General features: G+C 38.0%; 1 protein-coding gene across 1 annotated transcript in view; it reads right to left on the bottom strand.

Annotated features, from left to right (window-relative positions):
* Window positions 1-21,133, bottom strand: part of LOC115436410 (Na(+)/H(+) exchanger beta-like) — a 74,213-nt gene that overhangs the window by 16,592 nt on the left and 36,488 nt on the right. Inside the window, 4 exon segments of the mRNA XM_030159277.1 lie at window positions 99-316; window positions 8,844-8,995; window positions 8,997-9,095; window positions 12,767-13,236. Coding sequence (XP_030015137.1) covers window positions 99-316; window positions 8,844-8,995; window positions 8,997-9,095; window positions 12,767-13,236 — 939 coding nt within the window.

Below are 21,133 nucleotides of genomic sequence, written 5' to 3' on the forward strand. Positions count from 1 at the left end.
AAAAAACGAACCATGGCTTTGAAAACCGAAACGTACCGAACTGAAAATTTTGTGTACCGTTACAGGCCTACCCAGTACTATAACAGAACTCGGCTGACCTATGACCCGTGCCACCAGGCACAGAATGACGGTGACGGTGACGAAGGTCCAGTTCCAGGAATGGTCTCCGTCGACTGTAGCTACACCCAAAAAGATGAAAATCAGGGTCTCACTGACGCTGCTCCACATCTTCAGAAAGTACTTGATGGTGGTGTGGGACTTGTGTGATATGTTGGCCTCCACATAGGGTCGCATCACTGCCCCACACGCAATCAACCTGAAATGAAGAGGAATCCAATATAAACAAGAAAAGCAGTTATATATATGTATAGAACCTTTTGCTACAAACAGCTGTGCCAGGATGCAAATCTTAGATGCTGATTAAAATTCTTCTATCATCTTTTAATATCCAAATTTGAGAGAGCACTAAGGTTAATATATAAAAACCTCATTTATTTGGTGTTTTCGGTGATGACTAATCCTACCTTTCCATGTTTCAAATTCTGAAAATGATACTGGAATTATTTTTCAATTGTTTTTAAAGTGTAGTTCATAAAATACCTCTATTTTCTTTATACATTATCAAGATTTACATTATAAAATTGAATGCATTTTTACGTCACTACTGAAACAGTGTAAGTTTGAGTCCAAGGACTGAGTGATTTTTGCAGAAATTCTACAATTTGAACAGGATGTGTAAAGTAGATAGTTACCTTTATTTTGAAGTTGTTGTGTTCAGAAGTCTGAGAATCAGTGGACTCTTAAAGAAGATCCATAGATAGAAAAATTCATTTTAAATGAATGGGAAAAGGATAAATCTGGATGTAAATGTTTTTCTAACCAACTGAATCGGGTTCTGCTTTGAGATGCCTTTAAGGACCATTGTTACATACTTTTAGTACCTTTTCAATTACTGATGGTGTGTTAGATGTATGTCTTTAGTGTTTTACATTTACATTTATGCATTTGGCAGACGCTTATTTCCAAAGCGACTTACAGGGGAAAACCAATCAAATCAATCAGTCAATCAAGTTTTATTTATATAGCGCCAAATCACAAATCACAACAAGACACTTTACATACAGAGTTGCCAATTTAAAGAAACCCAACAGAATCCTCCAGGAGGAAAACAATATATGTATGGTTTTAGAACTGACTTTTACTATGTGTTTTATGTATATTTTTACTGTGGATGTATGGATGAAATCTCTATTGTAGGGGTGTCAAACATACGCCCCAGTGGGTTGAGTTTGTGCAAAAAGTGCAAAAATGACACTAACGATATTAACTGTCAAAGGTGTTGAACTCATTTTAGTTCAGGTTCCACAAATATAACAGCATAATAACCTATAAATAATGACTCCATATTTTCTTTTTGGAAAAATGTGAAAAAAATATCATTATACCAATAAATATTGACACCTCCATTTTTTCTCTTTGTGTTAATGCACAAAAATAACATTAAATTATGAAAATATTATTAACAAATGATCCTTTAACAATAAAATGTGAATAACCGGAACAAATATGAACAAAATGAAATGTTGAAAAAAAAATTAAGTACAATTTACCAATATTCTGCCTGTTACTCAATGTTTTGTGCATTTGTAGATCTGATCCATAATGCACATGTAAAATATTGTTAAAATTGGTCTCATTTTTCTTAAAAAATCTAATTTTTTTCAAGTTATTCACATTCACTTCATTGTTTGGATAGTTTGTAAATATTTTCATAATTCTTTTTTTTTTTTTTTTGACGCTAAACACCCAAAGATTTGGAGTTGTTATTATTAATAGGCTATTGTGTTATTATTTTACCTACTGGACATTATACTGGGTTGAATGAAGCCCTGAAAGAACATAAGTTTGACATCTCCCCTGCTCTATTGTCTGTAATTCTGCTGTTGCCAAGTTTTTTCCTGGTTAAATGAAGGGACAAATAAAAAAATATATATAAACGCAGGTTTTACTAGTAACAGCATTATGTTTACTGCAATCTCAGATATTATTTTCTGTCTCTTTACATAATAGAAGGACCATATCTCTCCACTGTCACTGAGGGGCTGATGAATATTCATAGTAAACTAACCCTAATAGTCACACATGGCAGTGAACATCTTGCCAAATCCAGTTTTTCATTTGAGGCTAAAATAAGACAGCCATAGGCCTTGGTAGAAGACTGTCCTTGAGGCTGCTTGGCCCTGACAGGATGGGGAATCACTTTATCACCACCACCTGTCAACATCGCCAGTAAGTCACTGCACCTTAAATGCTAAATGGATTGATATGCACTGGAGAAGCTGATGAGAAATACCAGGATGTTGGGACGGTTATAAATTCAGGGTTGATTCAGGCGGCGCCGGGTCAGGTGAGTTATAAGATACCGTTGGTTACAGTGATCTACAACAATATATGAACTGAGGTGGTGCTGAAGCGGGAGGAGCTGAAATGGGTTTCCACTGCAGTGTCAAGGCTCAGACATTCAGTCACTGAGTGTTGGCGTATATTTTCTGAAGATGTAACACAGGAGGGATGTTCTAAAGTAGGTGGAGTTTGTGTTAGCCAGTAAGCACAAGTATTTGCCAGATAAAATGTATAAAATAAAGTTAAATTAAATAAAATTAAATAATATACATATATATATATATATATATATATATATATATATATATATAATATATATATACACAGGGTGTGATTTTTTTGGGTGGAATGGGGAATATCAACGCCCCCTCTAGTTTTTACATCCCCACTTTTGCTCACTGAATTTTATCCTCGGGGGGGACAACCAACCAGTGTAAATAACAGGCAGGTTGTGACAGTTTTCTTCCACCTATATCCTACATTACTGACACTAACGTTCACCTGAACCGAACTGTCGGCAGTCTCAGAATTCACAAACGTCCCCATGCACTGGAGTGCCATAAAAGGTGGGGGGTAAACGTGACAAATTCATGGGGTCCAGCATTTGTGGGGGGGCCCATAGAGCAGTGGAGGGGGTCCAGTGGATACAGGTTAGAAGTTGTGAAAATTTTGTGTAAGATCTGCTGTATAAGAGAGGAATAGAACCGGCAGTTGGGCGTTGAAAGTCTGTAAAGTTTCACTTTTGTTTCATGCCAGTGTTAGTTACGCCCACTTATACAACTGCTGCCCCCCCCTCGACAATTTTTTTTTTTTTTTTAAAGATCGTGCCCTGTATACACATACAGGGTGGGGAAGCAAAATTTACAATGAACATTTAGTTGTTTTTTCTCAGCAGGCACTACGTCAATTGTTTAGAAACCAAACATATATTGATGTCATAATCATACCTAACACTATTATCCATACCTTTTCAGAAACTTTTGCCCATATGAGTAATCAAGAAAGCAAACGTCAAAGAGTGTGTGATTTGCTGAATGCGCTCGTCACACCGAAGGAGATTTCAAAAATAGTTGGAGTGTCCATAAAGACTGTTTATAATGTAAAGAAGAGAATGACTATGAGCAAAACTATTACCAGAAAGTCTGGAAGATACTATTAAAGAAGAATGGGAGAAGTTGTCACCCGAATATTTGAGGAACACTTGCGCAAGTTTCAGGAAGCGTATGAAGGCAGTTATTGAGAAAGAAGGAGGACACATAGAATAAAAACATTTTCTATTATGTCAATTTTCTTGTGGCAAATAAATTCTCATGACTTTCAATAAACTAATTGGTCATACACTGTCTTTCAATCCCTGCCTCAAAATATTGTAAATTTTGCTTCCCCACCCTGTACATACAGAATAAATATGAAAGAAATTAGTGAATGAATCACATCAAAATCAATGTAAATCTTTTTGTATTCAAAATTTTTTTTTTTTTTTGCTCTAAAACACTAAAAATGTAGTTGTCATTATTTACAGGCTATTATGTTATTATTCTACTGGTCGGGCCCACTGGAGATCAAACTGGGCTGAATATGGCCCCTGAACCAAGCTGAGTCTGACACCCCTGCCTTAGCCCTTAGACTGAGTGGATCTTTTTGCATAGTGACGTTTCATTGGCGTTTCCCGTCTAACGCAACTGTTTTGTGTTTATGTGCATGTTATGGTTGCCGGTAACTAACAGCTTATGTCAGGGGTCTGTAACCCATGGCTTCTGAGTCAGATGTGGTGATTTCAGTTTTTTCCAGTCAGATAAACACATGGATTCGTTAACAGTTATTTCAACATTTGAACATCTTCCTAAAACTGTTGTCAGACTCTTATGTGGTTCAGCTGTAAAATGTGCAGCCTATGCAGAGATTAAAAAGCTTTTTTTTTTTTTTTTCTCAACATTTCATCAGCCATAATGCATCTCATATGTTACGTTATGGTGCGGCTCCAAAGTCAATCTGCATTAGTTCATAATTAGAGTGGATCCAAGTAATGCTACACATGCCAGTGTGTACAATAAATCTCGGCTGTTTTCTTTATTAGACATTTATATCGCCATAAATGCACCAGTCACAGAAATGCAATGGTGAAATACCAAAAAATCAGAGTGAGTTAAATATTTCTTTGCAGATACAGACAGGGTGTTTCTCTTTTAGGTGAGAAATGGCTGTGTAGAAAGTAAAAGTTGTTAATCGGGTTTGTACCTGCCAACTATAACTGTCTTAGGGTGTTTTCACACAGCGTACCCCAGTCCGTACCGTACTTGGATACATTTACACCTTTCCCACAGATGTTACGTTCATACGCGCGTACTGCAGTCCGTGCCCAAGTACAAATGAGTGTTACAGGGCCAAAACAGTAGGTGGCGGTGTGGAAGGAATTCTGTCTCTATCCAACAAACACGGAAGTCAGAAGAAGACAAACCCTTACCTATCTGTTAGCCTGTTTGAGGCAAAGTGAAGAAGAGCGACCTTCGTTGTCACTGATACATCACTGAGTGGTGGTATCATGAGTGGTTCGGTCGGTAAGGTGAGCCTGTGCCGCGCGGATCCAAGGTTTTTTCAGGAGACCAGGAGACAACAGGAGAGCCGTCTATGATCTTGTAGTGATTAACCCACTTCCGTTGTTGGAGTGGTGATTAGGTCACTTCCAGTCTCGGGCACAGATCGCATTCCCACGGCAACGTACCGTGCCGGAGTCCAGGCAGTCTGAACCCAGGACTACGTTCTCAACTGGACTTGGGCACGGTTCTCGAGCACGGAACGGTTGCATTCACATTCATAAAATTAAGTGGACAGTGGGGTCCAGCGTACTTGGATACGGACTCAAGTACGCTGTGTGAAAACGCCCTTAAAGAATCCATCATTATGTTATTATTAACCCTTTCATGCATTGTGGTCACTTCAGTGGACAGCTATTCTCCAGCTGTTCTCTTGTATATTCATGAGTTTTGTTGTTTTAGTTCATATCAGCCAACACAGAGGACGCTCATGCATCATCCCATACACTGACATTTATACCATTACTGTAACTTTTCTGTTCTTGATAAACCTGATCTGCACTAACATATTTCAGTGTGAATCAACTTCTAATTGTCATTAGACTGTAATTATCAGGGTTTTTTTTTTTTTTAAACAAAAAGTAGTTGTTTTTTTGTTGCATATTATTATAAATGAGTAATAACTAGTATTAGAGTATGTTAAAATGTGAGAAGACATCAGATTAGTGTCATTAAAAATGTTCGTATTTCATAGCTTCCACACAGTATGTCAATAAATGCAATGTTTTTTTTGCTTCAAAAACTAAACGCATGGTGTCCAGCTGAGTGGACATTTTTGTAACTCCATGAAAAATAGGTTCATTCAAAAAAAAAATTCAGTCGCATTGTTTTTTTCATGCCTAAAGAGGAATAAAAACACTCAGGAAAAAAAATCTTGATTAAGGGTCTCATAATTCATGCATGAAAGGGTTAAAGCAACGTAGAACGTTTGTCACCAATTTTTCATCAAATCTGTAAAACCCGAGTGATAGCCTAACTATCACGAATCTGTTAGTCTTTAAGTGATCACACACCTGAATCACTTCCTCATGGTGAAGAACTTCAAAGCGTACTCCATCACGAGTGGTTCATTCGTTTACATACCAAACCGAAACTGAAACCAAACCGTCACTCAGGCCTTTTCGGAATTCCACGTAGTTGCAGTATGGCTGCAGCAGCAACAAACACAGAAACGGCTTCATTGCTTCCTGTGCTTCGGCTGTGTGGAAAAGACCTGAGAGACAGTTTTGTTTCAGTTTCAGTCTGGTATGTAAACGAACAGACGGCTTGTGAGGGAAGTAATTCAGGTTTGTAATCACGGAAAGACTAACGGATTCCTATCACTTGGGTTTTACAGATTTGATAAATTGGGGATGAACGTCATACGCAGCTTTAACCTTTTCCACCATATGTTGCTGTCAGTGGCAGTGGAAGAACCAGATCTCACCACAGCAGCCACTTGTAAATTCATCAGCACATCCATTAGTTCATATTCCCTGTCTGGTCTTAGACTTGACGTTTAAGTGCTTTTAGTGTTCCGGCTAATGCTGATAGGACCCAGGGCTGTACGGCAGATAAAGTTACAGCAATTTCAGTGCACAGCTGCTGCCATTAATGTGTGTGTGAGTTCATTTGGCCAGATGATGTGGTTAGAAGATACAAATTCTTATCACTACAGAGCAACAGCTTGGAAATGACTTAGAAGTGACAGCAACGTGTAGTCTACTCTGTACATGCCATTGTTCATTCATTGTTTAATTCCTATAAACGATGGGTGTCAAACTCATTTTCTGTCAGGGGCCACATTCAGCCCAATTTGATCTCAAGTGGGTCGGACCAGTAAAATAAAATAACAGCATATAAATAATGACAACTCCAAGTTGTTCTCTTTGTTTCAGTGCAGGAAAATAAGACTAAAGTAAGAAAATATTAACATTTACAAACTATCCAATAAAAAAGATGTGAATAACTTCAAAAAAACTAAAATTTCTAATGGAAAATGAGCGCAACTTTTACAATATTATGCCTCAATGTTCATAATGGATCAGATCTACAAAGGCAGCAAACATTTAATAACAGGCAGAATATTGTTAAAATTGCACTTAATTTTCGTTAAACATTTCACGTTCATATTTGTTCAGGTATTCCCATTTTATTGTTAAAGGACCGCTTGTTAATGTAAATATATTCAGAATTTAATGTTATTTTTTACACTAAAACAAAGAGAACAATTTGGAGTTGTTATTATTTGTAAGTATAATTACTGTTAATATCCTCTGTGTAATTTCTGCACTTTGCAAATCCATCCTATGGGGTAGATTGGACCCTTTGGTGGGACAGTTTTGGCCAGCAGACCGCATGTTTGACACCTGTGCTATAAACAGAAAACCTATCATCACTGTTAGGTGGAAATCTCTTATGTCCATAATGGTTATTTTTCAGTAAACTGGAGAGACAATGTATATTCTAAGTAAATTAATGGAGTTAAGAGATGTAGTTACAAGCCGTTTTCAACACTTTTCATTGGTTAAATACAGGGTGACACAAAAAAACGGGAACTTTTTAACAATCCAATAAAACCAAGGTGATGGAAGAAAAATATTTTGTTCATAGTAACTGAAACCTTAAACCATGCCATCTTAAGAAACAATGACGGAATTTTTTATTTTTTTATAATTACAGGGTGACCCAAAAAAAACGGGAATTTTTGAAGTGCGTATTGGCAGACATGAGCAAGTGGCAGCACTGCGAGACAATGACCTTGAGCAAGTAAAACACACCCCCATTTCAGTAACCATTGGCGGCTGTGCGAGAATTGTTCGGTAACCGTGTGATCTCAAGATTCGGTAACGTTCCCTGGCCCCCTAGATCGCCAGATTTGTCCGTCTGTGATTTTTTCTTGTGGGGCTATCTCAAGAGTAAAGTGTACACGACTCGACCGAGAACTCTGGATGAGTTAAAACAGAGAATTCAGGATGAAATTCACAGTATCCCAGCTGAGATGTTGCAGCGGTCAATGAGGAATCTCAACAGCAGATTTCAAGAATGCATTCGTACAGGAGGACGCCATCTACAGGAAGTAATTTAAAAAAAAAAAAAAGAAAATTCCATCATTGTTTCTTAAATGGCATGTTTTAAGGTTTCAATTACTATGAATAAAATATTTTTCTTCAACCACTCTTGGTTTTATTGGATTGTTAAAAAGTTCCTGTTTTTTTTGTGTCACCCTGTTTTTCTAAAACTATCAGGCCAACATGAAGTCTGACCAATACAAATGTTTAATGACAAAAAAAAAAGACCAAAAATTGACTTAGGAGGTTTCCACCCGACAGCGATAATTATGTAAATGAGTTTTACAGTTAATTCAGCTGAAATGAAACGATTGTTTGTTTCATTTAGTTGGTACTGTTCACTAAATAGTCAAACTGACTATTTAGTGATTGCATTCCAATGATATAATGGTCAGATAACTGCAACCTGAACGTTCAGACTGAAGTTTCATTGCAAAATATCAAATGCGTATCGGATTTAGGACCACATATGAAAGTGTCCTTTGTTGAATTTAAAAAAATCAGATTTGTGTTGTTCAAACTGTTTTTAACAGATTGGATGCTGGTCACATATGGGCAAAAAAATCGGATTCGGGTCACATTTGCCTGCAGTCTAAATGTAGCCTTAGACTGTTATTTAAATGTGGGAAGTCAGTTTCAGATACAATTTTCTGGACACTTGATCAGTTGAAACAAGATGTCCTTTGTACTGTGTAAATGCTACACCTTTGTACAGGTGTAGGATGGAAGTAGACAAAACCTTGCTTTAAAGTGATACAAAACTGCTCCCTCCGATGACAGACCATGCCAAACTTACGCCATGATGCCAGAGAGGTGGAACATCTCCGCTGACAGGTAGGCCATGTAACTGTACACGAAGACAAAAAGTGGCTCGATGACCCGTATGTGGGAGGTGAAGCGTGAGGTGAAGGCTGCCAGGATCCCGTAGATAGCTCCGACTAGGACGCCCGCCAAGAGACACCACCAGGAATGAGATGACTCCGAGGACGCCGTCCAACACTGTCACCGTGCCAACGCCTGAATACTCCTCGAAAAGGTGGTACAGCACCTGGGAGACGGTCGACAAGAGGATAGAGTGAACTCCTGTCTGTCATGTGCGAGCCTGGGAAACCTTTATCTATGCTACAACATGATCATACCACAGTACATAATGCCATTTTAACCCTTTTATGACGCTTGTTGCTCCGGCGCTACATTTTGCACTTTACGCATTCAAATAACCGTACATCCTGAACCGTTTGTGTTAACTGCAAAATTCAAACAGCATCGGAAAGCTGATATTGTGAGCTTTTTGACACTATATAACATGTATAAACCCTTTATGGTAGAGGCCCACATTGCCAGTGATGGAGGTGTGGGGCAACAAGTAGAAGACAAAGCAGGGCCGACAACAACAGGTATAGTCAATCAGAGCCGCTTCTTACTTTAAGCACTGTTTTTGTGTTGAATTATGTAAATAATTGGATATAATGGTGATACTGCTGTTTTGGAGTGTTCTACTAGTGTGTTTTGCCATGTTTTTGTAGTGATTAGCCTTTTTCCCCACTGTTTTTATCTGAATTTTTTTATAGTAGTTAGTTATTTTTAGCTGTAAATATTATATAAATGTATGTATATTTGTGTATATGTAAATCTATATGCAAAAAGCTAGCCAGGACAGAAAGAGATGTACTGTGTGCAAAAGAAACCGATAGTGGATGTTTTTCTCTCTATGGGGGTTCTGTTAACAACTAGACAGAAAGTGAACAGAGAATATCACAGGCTGAAAATGACTAGAAATAATAAAAAATAAGAAGCTACGACATGAAAACAGAATGCGCTAGGCAAAAAAGAAAAAAAAAAATTTGAGTACATGTAAAATAGTTACTAGCTTATTTTTGTAATCATAAAATTACATTATAAACATTTACAGTTGTTTTTCATAATATGATGAAAAAAATCCCTTTTTTGTTAGTTTTTTTACTATAACACTCTGTTTTAAGCATCTATTAGATATAATAATGACAATAAATGGCCAGATATTGAATGTAAAAAAAAAAAAGTGCGTAAGAATTGGCAAAAATACATTTTCTGTCACTTTTATTGCAAAAAAACCATAAAGAAATCTAGGTGGCCTCTTATAATAGTAGGTGTAAAAGGGTTAAAGTCTGTTTTTTGATCATTTTTAAGATAAACTGTTATGTTACACCTGAAAAAACTTGATATTGATACTGATATTGGGGGCTAAAAAAAAAAGCCGATATCCAATATATCGGCCGATATCTGATATTGGCTGAAAACCGATATATCGGCCGATATATGAAATAAGAACACTGATCTACCCAGGATATAATAATCTTTTATCAGATAATTGTGGAAAGGTGGATTAACAGTTGCATAAATCTTTGTTTATCTGACAAAGATAATTTGCACAACTTTCAAATGCAAACTATGCAATCACAAAAATAATTAGAGCAAAAAATATTACTTACCACACAATTATGCTTTCCCTCACAAATTTTGATGCATCTGCCCCACAGCACTACAACTTCCCATGTGGACTAAGGACTAAACTGAGCATGTACAGAGTGAATTAGGTGAGTCCTAAGTTGTTCCTGATTGGAGCAATAGCAAGAGTTACAACTGACCTGTGTTACAACTGTCCCCAGTCTCCCCTACAGTATTAACACCCAGGCCTGCAGAATGAAACTGTGAGGTAGACAGGAAGTGCACGGACATGGGTGTGTGTATGGGGGGTGAATACTTCATAAGACAGGGGGTCCGTGATTTTCGGGGGGGGGGGGGGGCGTTAGCGGTTCATCCTTGTCAGAGCGCGCAGTAGCGCTCCATGATTTTCACTGGTGGTGGTGGTCGGAGTCGGACTGGTAGGGTATTAGCAGTAGCTCCATGATAATGTGATTGTGTGTGGGGGGGTGATAGTGTCATTGTCAGAGCAGGAGTGAAAGTGAAACTAACTTGCTTTACTGTTCGTCTGACTCTCCGGGCAGCACCACACACACACACACACACACACACACACACACACACACAGGAGCAGCGAGCGACAGAATCTCCATGCAGCAAAAAAGTTAATATATCGGCCACATCGGCTACATATTGGCCGATGTTGATGAATTGGTGAAATGCTATAATCAGCCCAATTAATCGGCTGGCCGAATAATCGGTCAGGCTCTAGTATCTACATTAAACTAATGTTGGGCTGATTGTTGAATGAATTTGATCTGTTGAGTTTTTGCTTTGTAATCATTACTGAAAACATCTCCATTGTGGATTACGTCAAAATACAACCAGGAATGGAAGTTTGTTTCTCCACTCACTGCCTACAAGTATCCCTTTATTTTATTTATTTATTTATTTTAAACAAATGATAATTTGACATAAACATAGGACAGTTTTATTTAGAAAAAAAAGATTGATGAGTTTTTGTCTCGAGTTCCTGTAGACAGGCAACACCAAGGAATAAATAAACAGGTGGATGCTTTTCAACAAATGAAATGTACCAAGTTGTTTCCTGGTAGGTATGAAAATATGCCAGTTGGGGAAGTTTGCTCTTAAAGGTCAATAAGTAAAATGTGTGTGCACTTGTGTTCTTATGTGGCGTTTGTGCTGGAGAGGTGCTGGGAGCTGGCTGGTTTTTGATGTATACCTGGAAGCCACTAAAGAACACAGGAGAGAGCTTTAAGGATTTCTGCAGGAAATCTATCCCCCTGTATGCTACAGTTTGCAGACAGTTGTCACAGATGTAGGCTAATGTGACAGCCGTTAGTTTAGTAGTTAGCTAACATCAGCCCACGACTGTCTCTTTCAACAAAACAGACTCCTACACAAACTTCATGTAAGCATACAAGCATGTCTGAGCATTTGAGATCTTTGAAACTAAAGTAAAAGTCAAGCTGCTGAAAATTAATAAAAAAGAAAATGATATTAAAGCCAGTTGCACTAATTACAACAAAAGCACACATAAACATATTTAACCCATTAAGACCTAGTGCTAGTGTTGCGGCAGTTCCCAAATGGATTTTTTTCTCTACCTTTCCTAAGTGATTTATCACCATTTATTATAATATTATCTTCTGCATTTGCATTTAAAAAAAAAAAAAAAACTGAGAATCATGTATTTTCCTATTTTTAATTTAGATGTTCATGAAAACTCAGTTTAATCAAAACAGAGAAAACTGAGGAAAAAGTGGCTTTTTCAGCAAAGATATCAATAAAAGTTTAATAGAGAGAAAAATCTGAATTACAACAGTTAAGTGTTTTTGCACTATTATAATATTATCCTCTGTATTTTGCATTTTTCAGTGAAAATCATGTAAATGTTCATAAAAGCTCAGAGTAAATTCAAAGGTTATTACATCAGAAACAGAGAAAATTGAAGAAAAGGCAACTTTTTTCAGCAAATCTCTCATTAACTGAACATAAACCAAGTGTCTTAATCCACTGTCATTTGTCAAATTCCATGGGTTTTACTGGTGAGTCAATGTTGTAGAAGATCAAGGTGTTTCCACAGTAACTATGGAGCCTCTGAATGTCCAAATGGGTCATATCTGATGACCATGAAAAGATGACAAATTGCATTTTACACCAATTATTTACATGGATTAATGGATCAACAGGTATTAAACAGTTTTGATCAGTAGGTGGTTTTGGTCGCCAGTGTATATTTGGGTCTTTAAGGGTTAATATTCTTATATCTACATTCCCGTCCCCTTTACTTACCACAGTGACAGCGTCATTGAGCAGTGATTCACCAAACACCAGGATGTGCAAGAGTTCATTGATGTGGATCTCCTCAAAAACAGCTAACACGGCGACGGGATCCACCGCTGATATGATGGAACCGAACAACAGGCAAGGCAGCAGTTCCAGTTGGTGGAGGCTGGAGGGAGCAGGTGTGATCTGACATACAGCATACAACAGACCCCCGATGAAAAAGGAGTTCCACACGGTGCCCACCACGGCAAACATTAAAATTGTGCCCAGGTTTTCCATGAAGGGGCGAATGGGCAGGAAGTAGCCAGCATCCAGGATGATGGGCGGCAGCAGGCAGAGGAAGAACAAGTGGGAGTTCAGAACGGGTGGGACTTTCTCTCCAGCTAGCCTGATAAGCCCCCCCACCAGCAAACCCACTGTGATCAACAGGCAGCTCTCTGGTACAATGTTGGACAGACGGGGGATCAGGTGAAACCCTACGAAAAAACAAAAACATAAATCATAGAATGGGTAAGAATGTGGCCAGACTTACCTGGAAGTACTGTGCTTCCAGATAAACCTTGCTTTAGGCTAAACGACATTGGCATCAGGTGTGTTGTGAGACAGTGGCCATAAAAAAATAAAGGTGTGTTTATATAGTTACAGTTAACTGGAACTGCTCCTGTTCTTTACTTTTCAGTTTATCAAAGACAACACTGGAAAAAAACAAGGGCAAGCAAGTGTGACATACCACACTCCTGTGAGCCAACACAACCCAGATTCCACAACTTGAACTTCTGCATCAGATTTAACATCCACCTGGTAAAACATGGTGTAAAAGAAGGAAGGACCGGGCAGCTTCTACTGAATATGTTCAGTCAACCACCTTAATCCAGTGGTTCCCAACCTTTTGTGGCTCGAGATGTGGTGACCCCCAGACATTCAAAACCGAGACACGTTTTTTGCTAAAATTAATTTGTTTTTGATCATGTAATAGTTTGCTATACTATGTTGCAAATAAATCAGGGATTAAAGCAAAAATTTTTCATCTGACTGAAAATTTTCTTCTGGTCAAAATCATTGGCCACTATTAAAAATGATGCAATACAATACTACTATAGCGTACAAGTTTATATAGTCAAATTTGGCAATACTGTAAAACACACTGAATGGGAGAGTGTACAGGTGTAGAAGATTAGTAACATGGATAGAAAAAATGTCATGAGTGGTATTGGTGGGGGGTCTGGGGGTCCTCCCCCAGAAAATTTTTGAAGCTTCAGGTCAATTTTGGGGCTCTGTGGTTAATTTTAAAGGGGATGAAAACCTTTGAAGCAAGTGAAAATAACTAGAAGAAAACCTTACTGCAAAAAATGAGTGAAAAACTTTTTATTTAACAATTTAGGAACTCCTAAAACATAACTCCAACTCCAAAAGCACATGAATTTTGGGGAAAATGTCTGTGTAAATGTAACCCTAACCAACTAATCTTTTATTTTTTCTGCTTTTATATTTACATATATTTATATATTCCGTTCCAGATCCTCTCTGAGGGTATTTAAAATACAGTGGCTTTGCAAATACCAAGGGTGTTACTCATTCATTCAATTTCATCTTCGTACTGTACCACACAGATAGAAATAAGATGCTAAACGGGTCAAAATAAAGCACTTATGCAGTCGGGCGCGTAACCGCATAAGGCCGCGGTGCGCACAGCCGCACGCACGGGAAGGGCACATACACACAAACACAAACACACACACTAGTCATATACCGGCAAGAGGAGATAAGCTATGAACCCAAACATGAAGGTCCATGTGGATCAGTTCTGTCTTCTTCCTTTTTCGCTGTGGTTCTTTCATAATGAAAGCTACTTGTTAGCACTAAACTAAAGTTAGCGTCTGGAGGCTGAACTTCGGTAAAGCTGAACTTGTCCATGTGTTTCTGAGGCACAGAATGAGCAGCGTTTCCTTCCAAAGAGAAATAGTCATCAATCTGTCCTCCTGACATAAAAATAAAGAAGTCAGCCCTCTGTGCGTGGCGTGCCTGTGTTAAACACCTGCAGATTCAGGACAGCAGACCCAGGACAGGATCGCAACTGGACTCCGTGAAACAGGTGGGGAAGTTACTTCAATATGACTCCCCCCCCCCCCCCCCCTCAATTTTTCCATTTGACGGAAATCGATTGTGGTGACGGAGAACTTTAATCCCTGAAATAAATGTTAATTTTAGATGACATTTAGTCTATATAATGCATATTATTATGGCAGAAAAGCCAGGTGTAGATTACTGCACAAAGTGAGAATTTAATTTTCCTTGGTCAGGATATGTACAGTCAGTCCATCTTGGATTTACACGGCTGACAATTAATACTGAACAAACAAGAACTCAAACTATGAACTAGAAAGCACTCGGAGAGCGCAGACCTCCGCCAAGGCAGATCAGTGCCCCCCCCCATATATAGTGTGAAAACATCATTAGATTTAAGAAGATGTATAAAAACCTTATTTTCCAGAGATATAGTAACAATGAACAGGAGTACAACAGTAATACAGGGTGGGGAAGCAAAATTTACAATGAACATTTTGTTGTTTTTTTCTCAGCAGGCACTACGTCAATTGTTTTGAAACCAAACATATATTGATGTCATAATCATACCTAACACTATTATCCATACCTTTTCAGAAACTTTTGCCCATATGAGTAATCAGGAAAGCTAACGTCAGAGTGTGTGATTTGCTGAATGCACTCGTCACACCAAAGGAGATTTCAAAAATAGTTGGAGTGTCCATAAAGACTGTTTATAATGTAAAGAAGAGAATGACTATGAGCAAAACTATTACAAGAAAGTCTGGAAGATACTATTAAAGAAGAATGGGAGAAGTTGTCACCCGAATATTTGAGGAACACTTGCGCAAGTTTCAGGAAGCGTGTGAAGACAGTTATTGAGAAAGAAGGAGGACACATAGAATAAAAACATTTTCTATTATGTCAATTTTCTTGTGGCAAATAAATTCTCATGACTTTCAATGAACTAATTGGTCATACACTGTCTTTCAATCCCTGCCTCAAAATATTGTAAATTTTGCTTCCCCACCCTGTAGTTATTGATCGTATGTTATAATTTGTTCTCTCTTTCAATACTTCAACAAGAAAAGCACTCGGAGAGCGCAGACCTCCGCCAAGACAGATCTGCCCCCCCCCCCCATCACCACCAAAATATAATCATTTGTTCCTTGTGCCAATATCAACATTTCCTGAAATTTTCATCCAAATCCGTCCATAACTTTTTGATTTATCTTGCACACGGACAGAAAGACAAACTAACGCCGGCAAAACCATAACCTCCCTGGCGGAGGTAATTATGAAAGAGCTGCAGCATCTGAAACCGACCACAATGAACATTTGAAAGATAAACAGTACCACAGTGCTTCAGTTTCAGCTTCATTTTGTCATGTCTTTTATGTATTGTGATTGTCTCTCTCAACTCACCATATATTTTTTATTAGTAAAGTTTTTTTTTTGTTTTTTTTAATAAATACTAGAAATTCCAGGTAACCCCATGTAAGGTTGCAATCCCAAGGTTGAAAAAAAAGCCTTAACGTGTCATTTTATATCAACTTTAATAAATAGTCTATAAATTCAGCTATGAAATGGTTTAACCTCCTGAGACCCAAAAAAGTAAAAGTTTTGGCTTTTTTATTTTTTCTTATGGAATGCCATTTGCAGTTAACAGCGTTTTCTTTTTTTTTTTTTTTTTTTTTTTTTTTGAAAGTAAAGCTGTGACACTCTTGTCCCCTACAGTAGACAAAAATACATTGCAGGGTCTCAAGAGGTCCAAGTACTTATACCACACTTTATCGCATTTGATTTTCTTATTTTATTCTCCACTTTTATATGGAACATAGACACAAACAAGTGAAAAAGAAGGCGAAGCTTACCAATACCTCCGCCCGGTCGTACAACACTTTGCCCCTCCTTCTCACTGATGAATTTTGAGTCTTAACTGTCAATCTTTTGGAAAACTTTTTAAAAATTTGCAAAAAAAAAAAAAGCAAAAAATTTAGAAAAAGACATGTAAAGAAAATCTGTGTGAAATTTTAAAAGAACTGGGTGAATAGTGTCCAAGAAATCTGTTGGACACAAATCACAAATACACGGAATTCCTGATATAGCCTATCTAGGGGGTCTAACAAAAAACACAACCTCACATAGACATTTACGTTAATTTTTTTTTTTTTTCCCCCAAACTGGAAGCTTTAAGGCCCCAAATGACAGCAATGACACTGTTTAAATACACAACAGGGTACCAATGTCCAGTCCACCTTCAATACAAATGAGGCCGCTGGATACTCAACATCCCACTTTACAATCTCTACGACTAGATATACTGTATTTTTACCGTCACACCATATACCATCATACATAAATACTAGTGTAATGTAGAGTTTTTTCCATGGGTTGTTTGTTGCATTGATGTTTCTAGTGTGTATTACAGTCCATTCATAAAAATTCTTTAGAGTCTGTCAGCAATAAAAGTAAGTGCTAGTGACCTTATTATGTGAGCTGTAAAACTGTTGTAAAATTGAAGCTGTAGTGAGACAAGGTAGATTATAGCCAGTCGCAATAGAGCATGAATCAAATCAAAACCTGCTTTTTTATCTTGATTATGCAATAAACCCATACATAAATAATGTTTGGTGTTTGTTCACATAAGGCAGTAAGGACACTGCTTGATAAGCCTGTGCCCAAGACCTCATTCTGCACTTCATTTATTGACTGGACTGGATGGGGGTGGGTTGGTGTTTGGGAGTTTCTGGAACCTCAGAGTAGTTGAACACCTGTGGATCAGGAACTTTGTTAGAAGTGAAAATTAAGTAATGGCTTTAGGGAGAATCAATGCTGTATTTCCTGATCACCCGTGTTCTTATTTTGTTCTGTCTTCTTAACCATCTTGAACAAAAGACACATAAAACAAATAAATATATTTAGCTATGTTTTGTACTTCCTGGACATGTAGTTTTGCACTTGGGTTTGTATTCATTTTATATTATCTTTGGAGGTATTTTGTTTGGTTTGTCTGACTTTATACAGCATGATTTTATAGCTAGTTGTGTAAGTCTAACCATTAAGGTTATTACTATTTAGAAGGGGGCAGGAAATCTAAGATTTTCTTAATCCTGCTCCTTTTCGACCATGGGTATGTATATATTTGTTCACTTGATGATTATTGAATTTCTGCTGATGAAATGCACAACCATGAATGAAATAAATGAAATGGAATAAAAAGGTAAGCAGAGTTTTACTAATACACCCACCTGGTCCTGTTGACTGATACCCTGCCTATCCAGGGATTTATTTTGAGTCTTAACTTTAAATCTTTTTGAAAACTTGATTTGAAGAATTTGAAAAGAATTGGGTGAACACAGTCCAAGAAGTCAATTAGACACATTTTCTAAGGGTGTTTTCACACTGAGTATGCAAATCTGTGCCGTACCTGGATACACTCACACCTTTCCCGCAGATTTCACATTCACAAGCCCGTACCGCAGCCCATGCCGGAGTATGAGTGTATGTTTCAGGGCCGAAACAGTAGGTGGCGGTGTGGAAGGAATTCTATTGCTATCCAACAAAGACAGAGGTCAGAAGAAGACAAACCCTTACATCATCAACTGCGCGACTGTTCTGTTCATTTGTCTACAATGGCAGCAATACTTCTCTATCTGTTAGCCTGTTTGAGGCAAAGTGAAGAAGAGTGACCTTTGTAGACCCTGATATATCACCGAGTGGTTTGGTCGGTAAGGCGAGCCCGTGCCGCACGGATGCGAGGCTTTTTCATGAGACAACAGAAGCGCCCTCTATGGTCTCGTGGTGATTAGGTCACACCTGTTCTTGGGCACAGATCGCTTTCACACTGCAATGTATCGTACTTGAGTCCATGGAGTCCATATCCAGAACTACCTTCTTAGTTGGACAGTACTCGCGCACATTGATAAAATTAAGCGGACTTTGGGGTCCAACGTACTCGGATACGGACTTGGATACAGACTTGGGTACGCAGTGTGAAAAAGCCCTAAGTTAAAATGGTCAAGAATGTGTAACAAAAAAAAAAAAAAAAAAAATCCCAAAAAATCAAACTGTGCACTGCACCTTTCCTAGTGGTAAAGAACGTGTGTGGAATTTGAAAAAATCAGAGGGAACAGTGTCAGAGAAATTGGTTGGACAGAAATCTCAGACAGACGGAAGAACAAACAGATTTCCTGATATATCTATAAACCCCCACCCGGGTATAATAACAACATTGAAACATAAATATCCATCAGTTGTCTCTGGTTTTTCAGTGTTACTCAGGAGGTAGAGCAGGTCATCCAATAACTAGAAGGTTGGCAGTTCAAGTCTTGCTTCATTCCTGTTATGTGCCATTGTGTCCTTAAGCAAGATGCTTCACCCACCTTACCTCCAGTGTCATTCATACTAGTGTGTTAATGTTTGGCATGGATTGGCAGCCATGTTTCCATTAGCCTGTGGCTACAGATGGAGTTTACCACCACCACTGTGTGACTGTGGGGTGAATTAATAATGGATTCAATGTAAAAGTGCTTTGAGTGCCAAGAAAAGCACTATACAAATCTGATCCACCATTATTATTACATTTAGAGAATGAGAAGAAATATCATTATTCAAATTAGGGATCATGATTGCGATTCCCAGCAAAGAAATATCATCGTCTGACTTGGTCTTACACCATTATTAATCTCAGAGATGGCCACAGTTTTTGCAGAAGTTGTGTCATCTTATGTTATCCTACAGTTACTTCCAAATTTCATGATAACTTCCATGAACATTTAATTACGTGGATCTGTGGCGTGTCCACATTCTTGACACAGCTGCAGATCCGTGCTATAACCCGCCAAGCCACAAATATGCTTCCTGTCAGGTCATTCCCTGCCTTTATGCAGAGTGTTGACAAAACATTGTCCAATGAAAGTCTGTGTGCCAGAATTTCAAGATTCAACATCAAAATTTGACAATTAGTTTCATTAACCCACACACCTAGGTACTGATCCTCATTTTACTACCAAAATAATGGTCTATAGAAGAAATAGTGAGTTGTTTAATGTAATAAATTCAATTGCATAAATACATGATCCATTGACTGTTTTGGTCAAATATGAGAAGAAAGAACATAAGTCGCATTGTGAATTGTGATTGAATGTGTGATATGTTCTCGTAAGATTGTCCACTACTATAATGCTCTGTATAGACTATATACTACATAGCTTTTTTATATTTGTACAGCAACACTGGTCTCAAAACCAAACAAATTATGCTGAACAGTAGGCCTATTTTATTTCCAAAGGCAGTCAATAATTGCTGCACAGGCTGTGATATCTCATGATCACCTCATGCCTGTCCAGAGTGTCCTCATTTGGTTATTTCCACTACAATTCACCTGGAGTATAAAATAGAACCAATGGTCCTGCAGCTCACTGACATGTTCTATGAAGAATCGATATCTTTTGCAAGGTTGTCAGGTTCTACCACTATGTTGAGTCCTGTGGCCTTGATGCAGGAGCGGTGGGTGGCACTTTCACTGCAGGATAACTCAACAAATTAAATGAAAGTCCATAATAACTAAATTTCATATCTGTAACCATTTCCATGTTATAAGCCATCAAAATCTGGCCCATTATAAGCAAAGGCAAATTTGTAATATTTAACAGATTTGTCAAAAATGTAAAACATCAAAATTTCTAAAAACTGTGGACAAAAAAATTTAGACATTGTCCCAAGAAAGCTACTTGTAAAATTTGAAATAAATCTGACCGGTAGTTTCGGAGAAGAAAATTGTTGAAATCTAGACCCTTCAAGGTCACTCAAGGTCAAAGGTCATGGACCCAAATTAAAGTTCATATATAACTTCCTATCAGTGCTCAATAGTAACTATATTGTTATCTGTCACCAATTCCAGGTTTAAAACCCATTAAAATATGGACCATTATAAGTAAAGGCAAATATTTAATACACCAAAAATTCAAAATTCATAATTTCACCAAACTGTGAACAGGATTTGTAGACATTGTCCCTAAGAATCTACATATAAAATTATAAATGAATCCAACCAGTAGTTTTGGAGAAGAAGATATCTGAAGTAATTGATAATAACGAAGATGACGACAAATATAACGACGACGATCTGCCGTCCATGATTGCCAGAGCGATGCAAAGTGAAAGTGAAATTGAAGACACTTTACTATTCCTCTCTAACTCCACACTCAGCCACGGGTGCGGATCCAAGTTAATATTCCTAGAACGACCGGCTTCTGTCATCCGCCTCGGCCATTTCCTCCAAACTGCGGGTTCGAGTTTGAGGCTGGGATGACCTCCCGCAGAGGT

The sequence above is a fragment of the Sphaeramia orbicularis genome, chromosome 16 (assembly GCF_902148855.1).
Source record: "Sphaeramia orbicularis chromosome 16, fSphaOr1.1, whole genome shotgun sequence".
NCBI lineage: Eukaryota > Metazoa > Chordata > Actinopteri > Kurtiformes > Apogonidae > Sphaeramia > Sphaeramia orbicularis.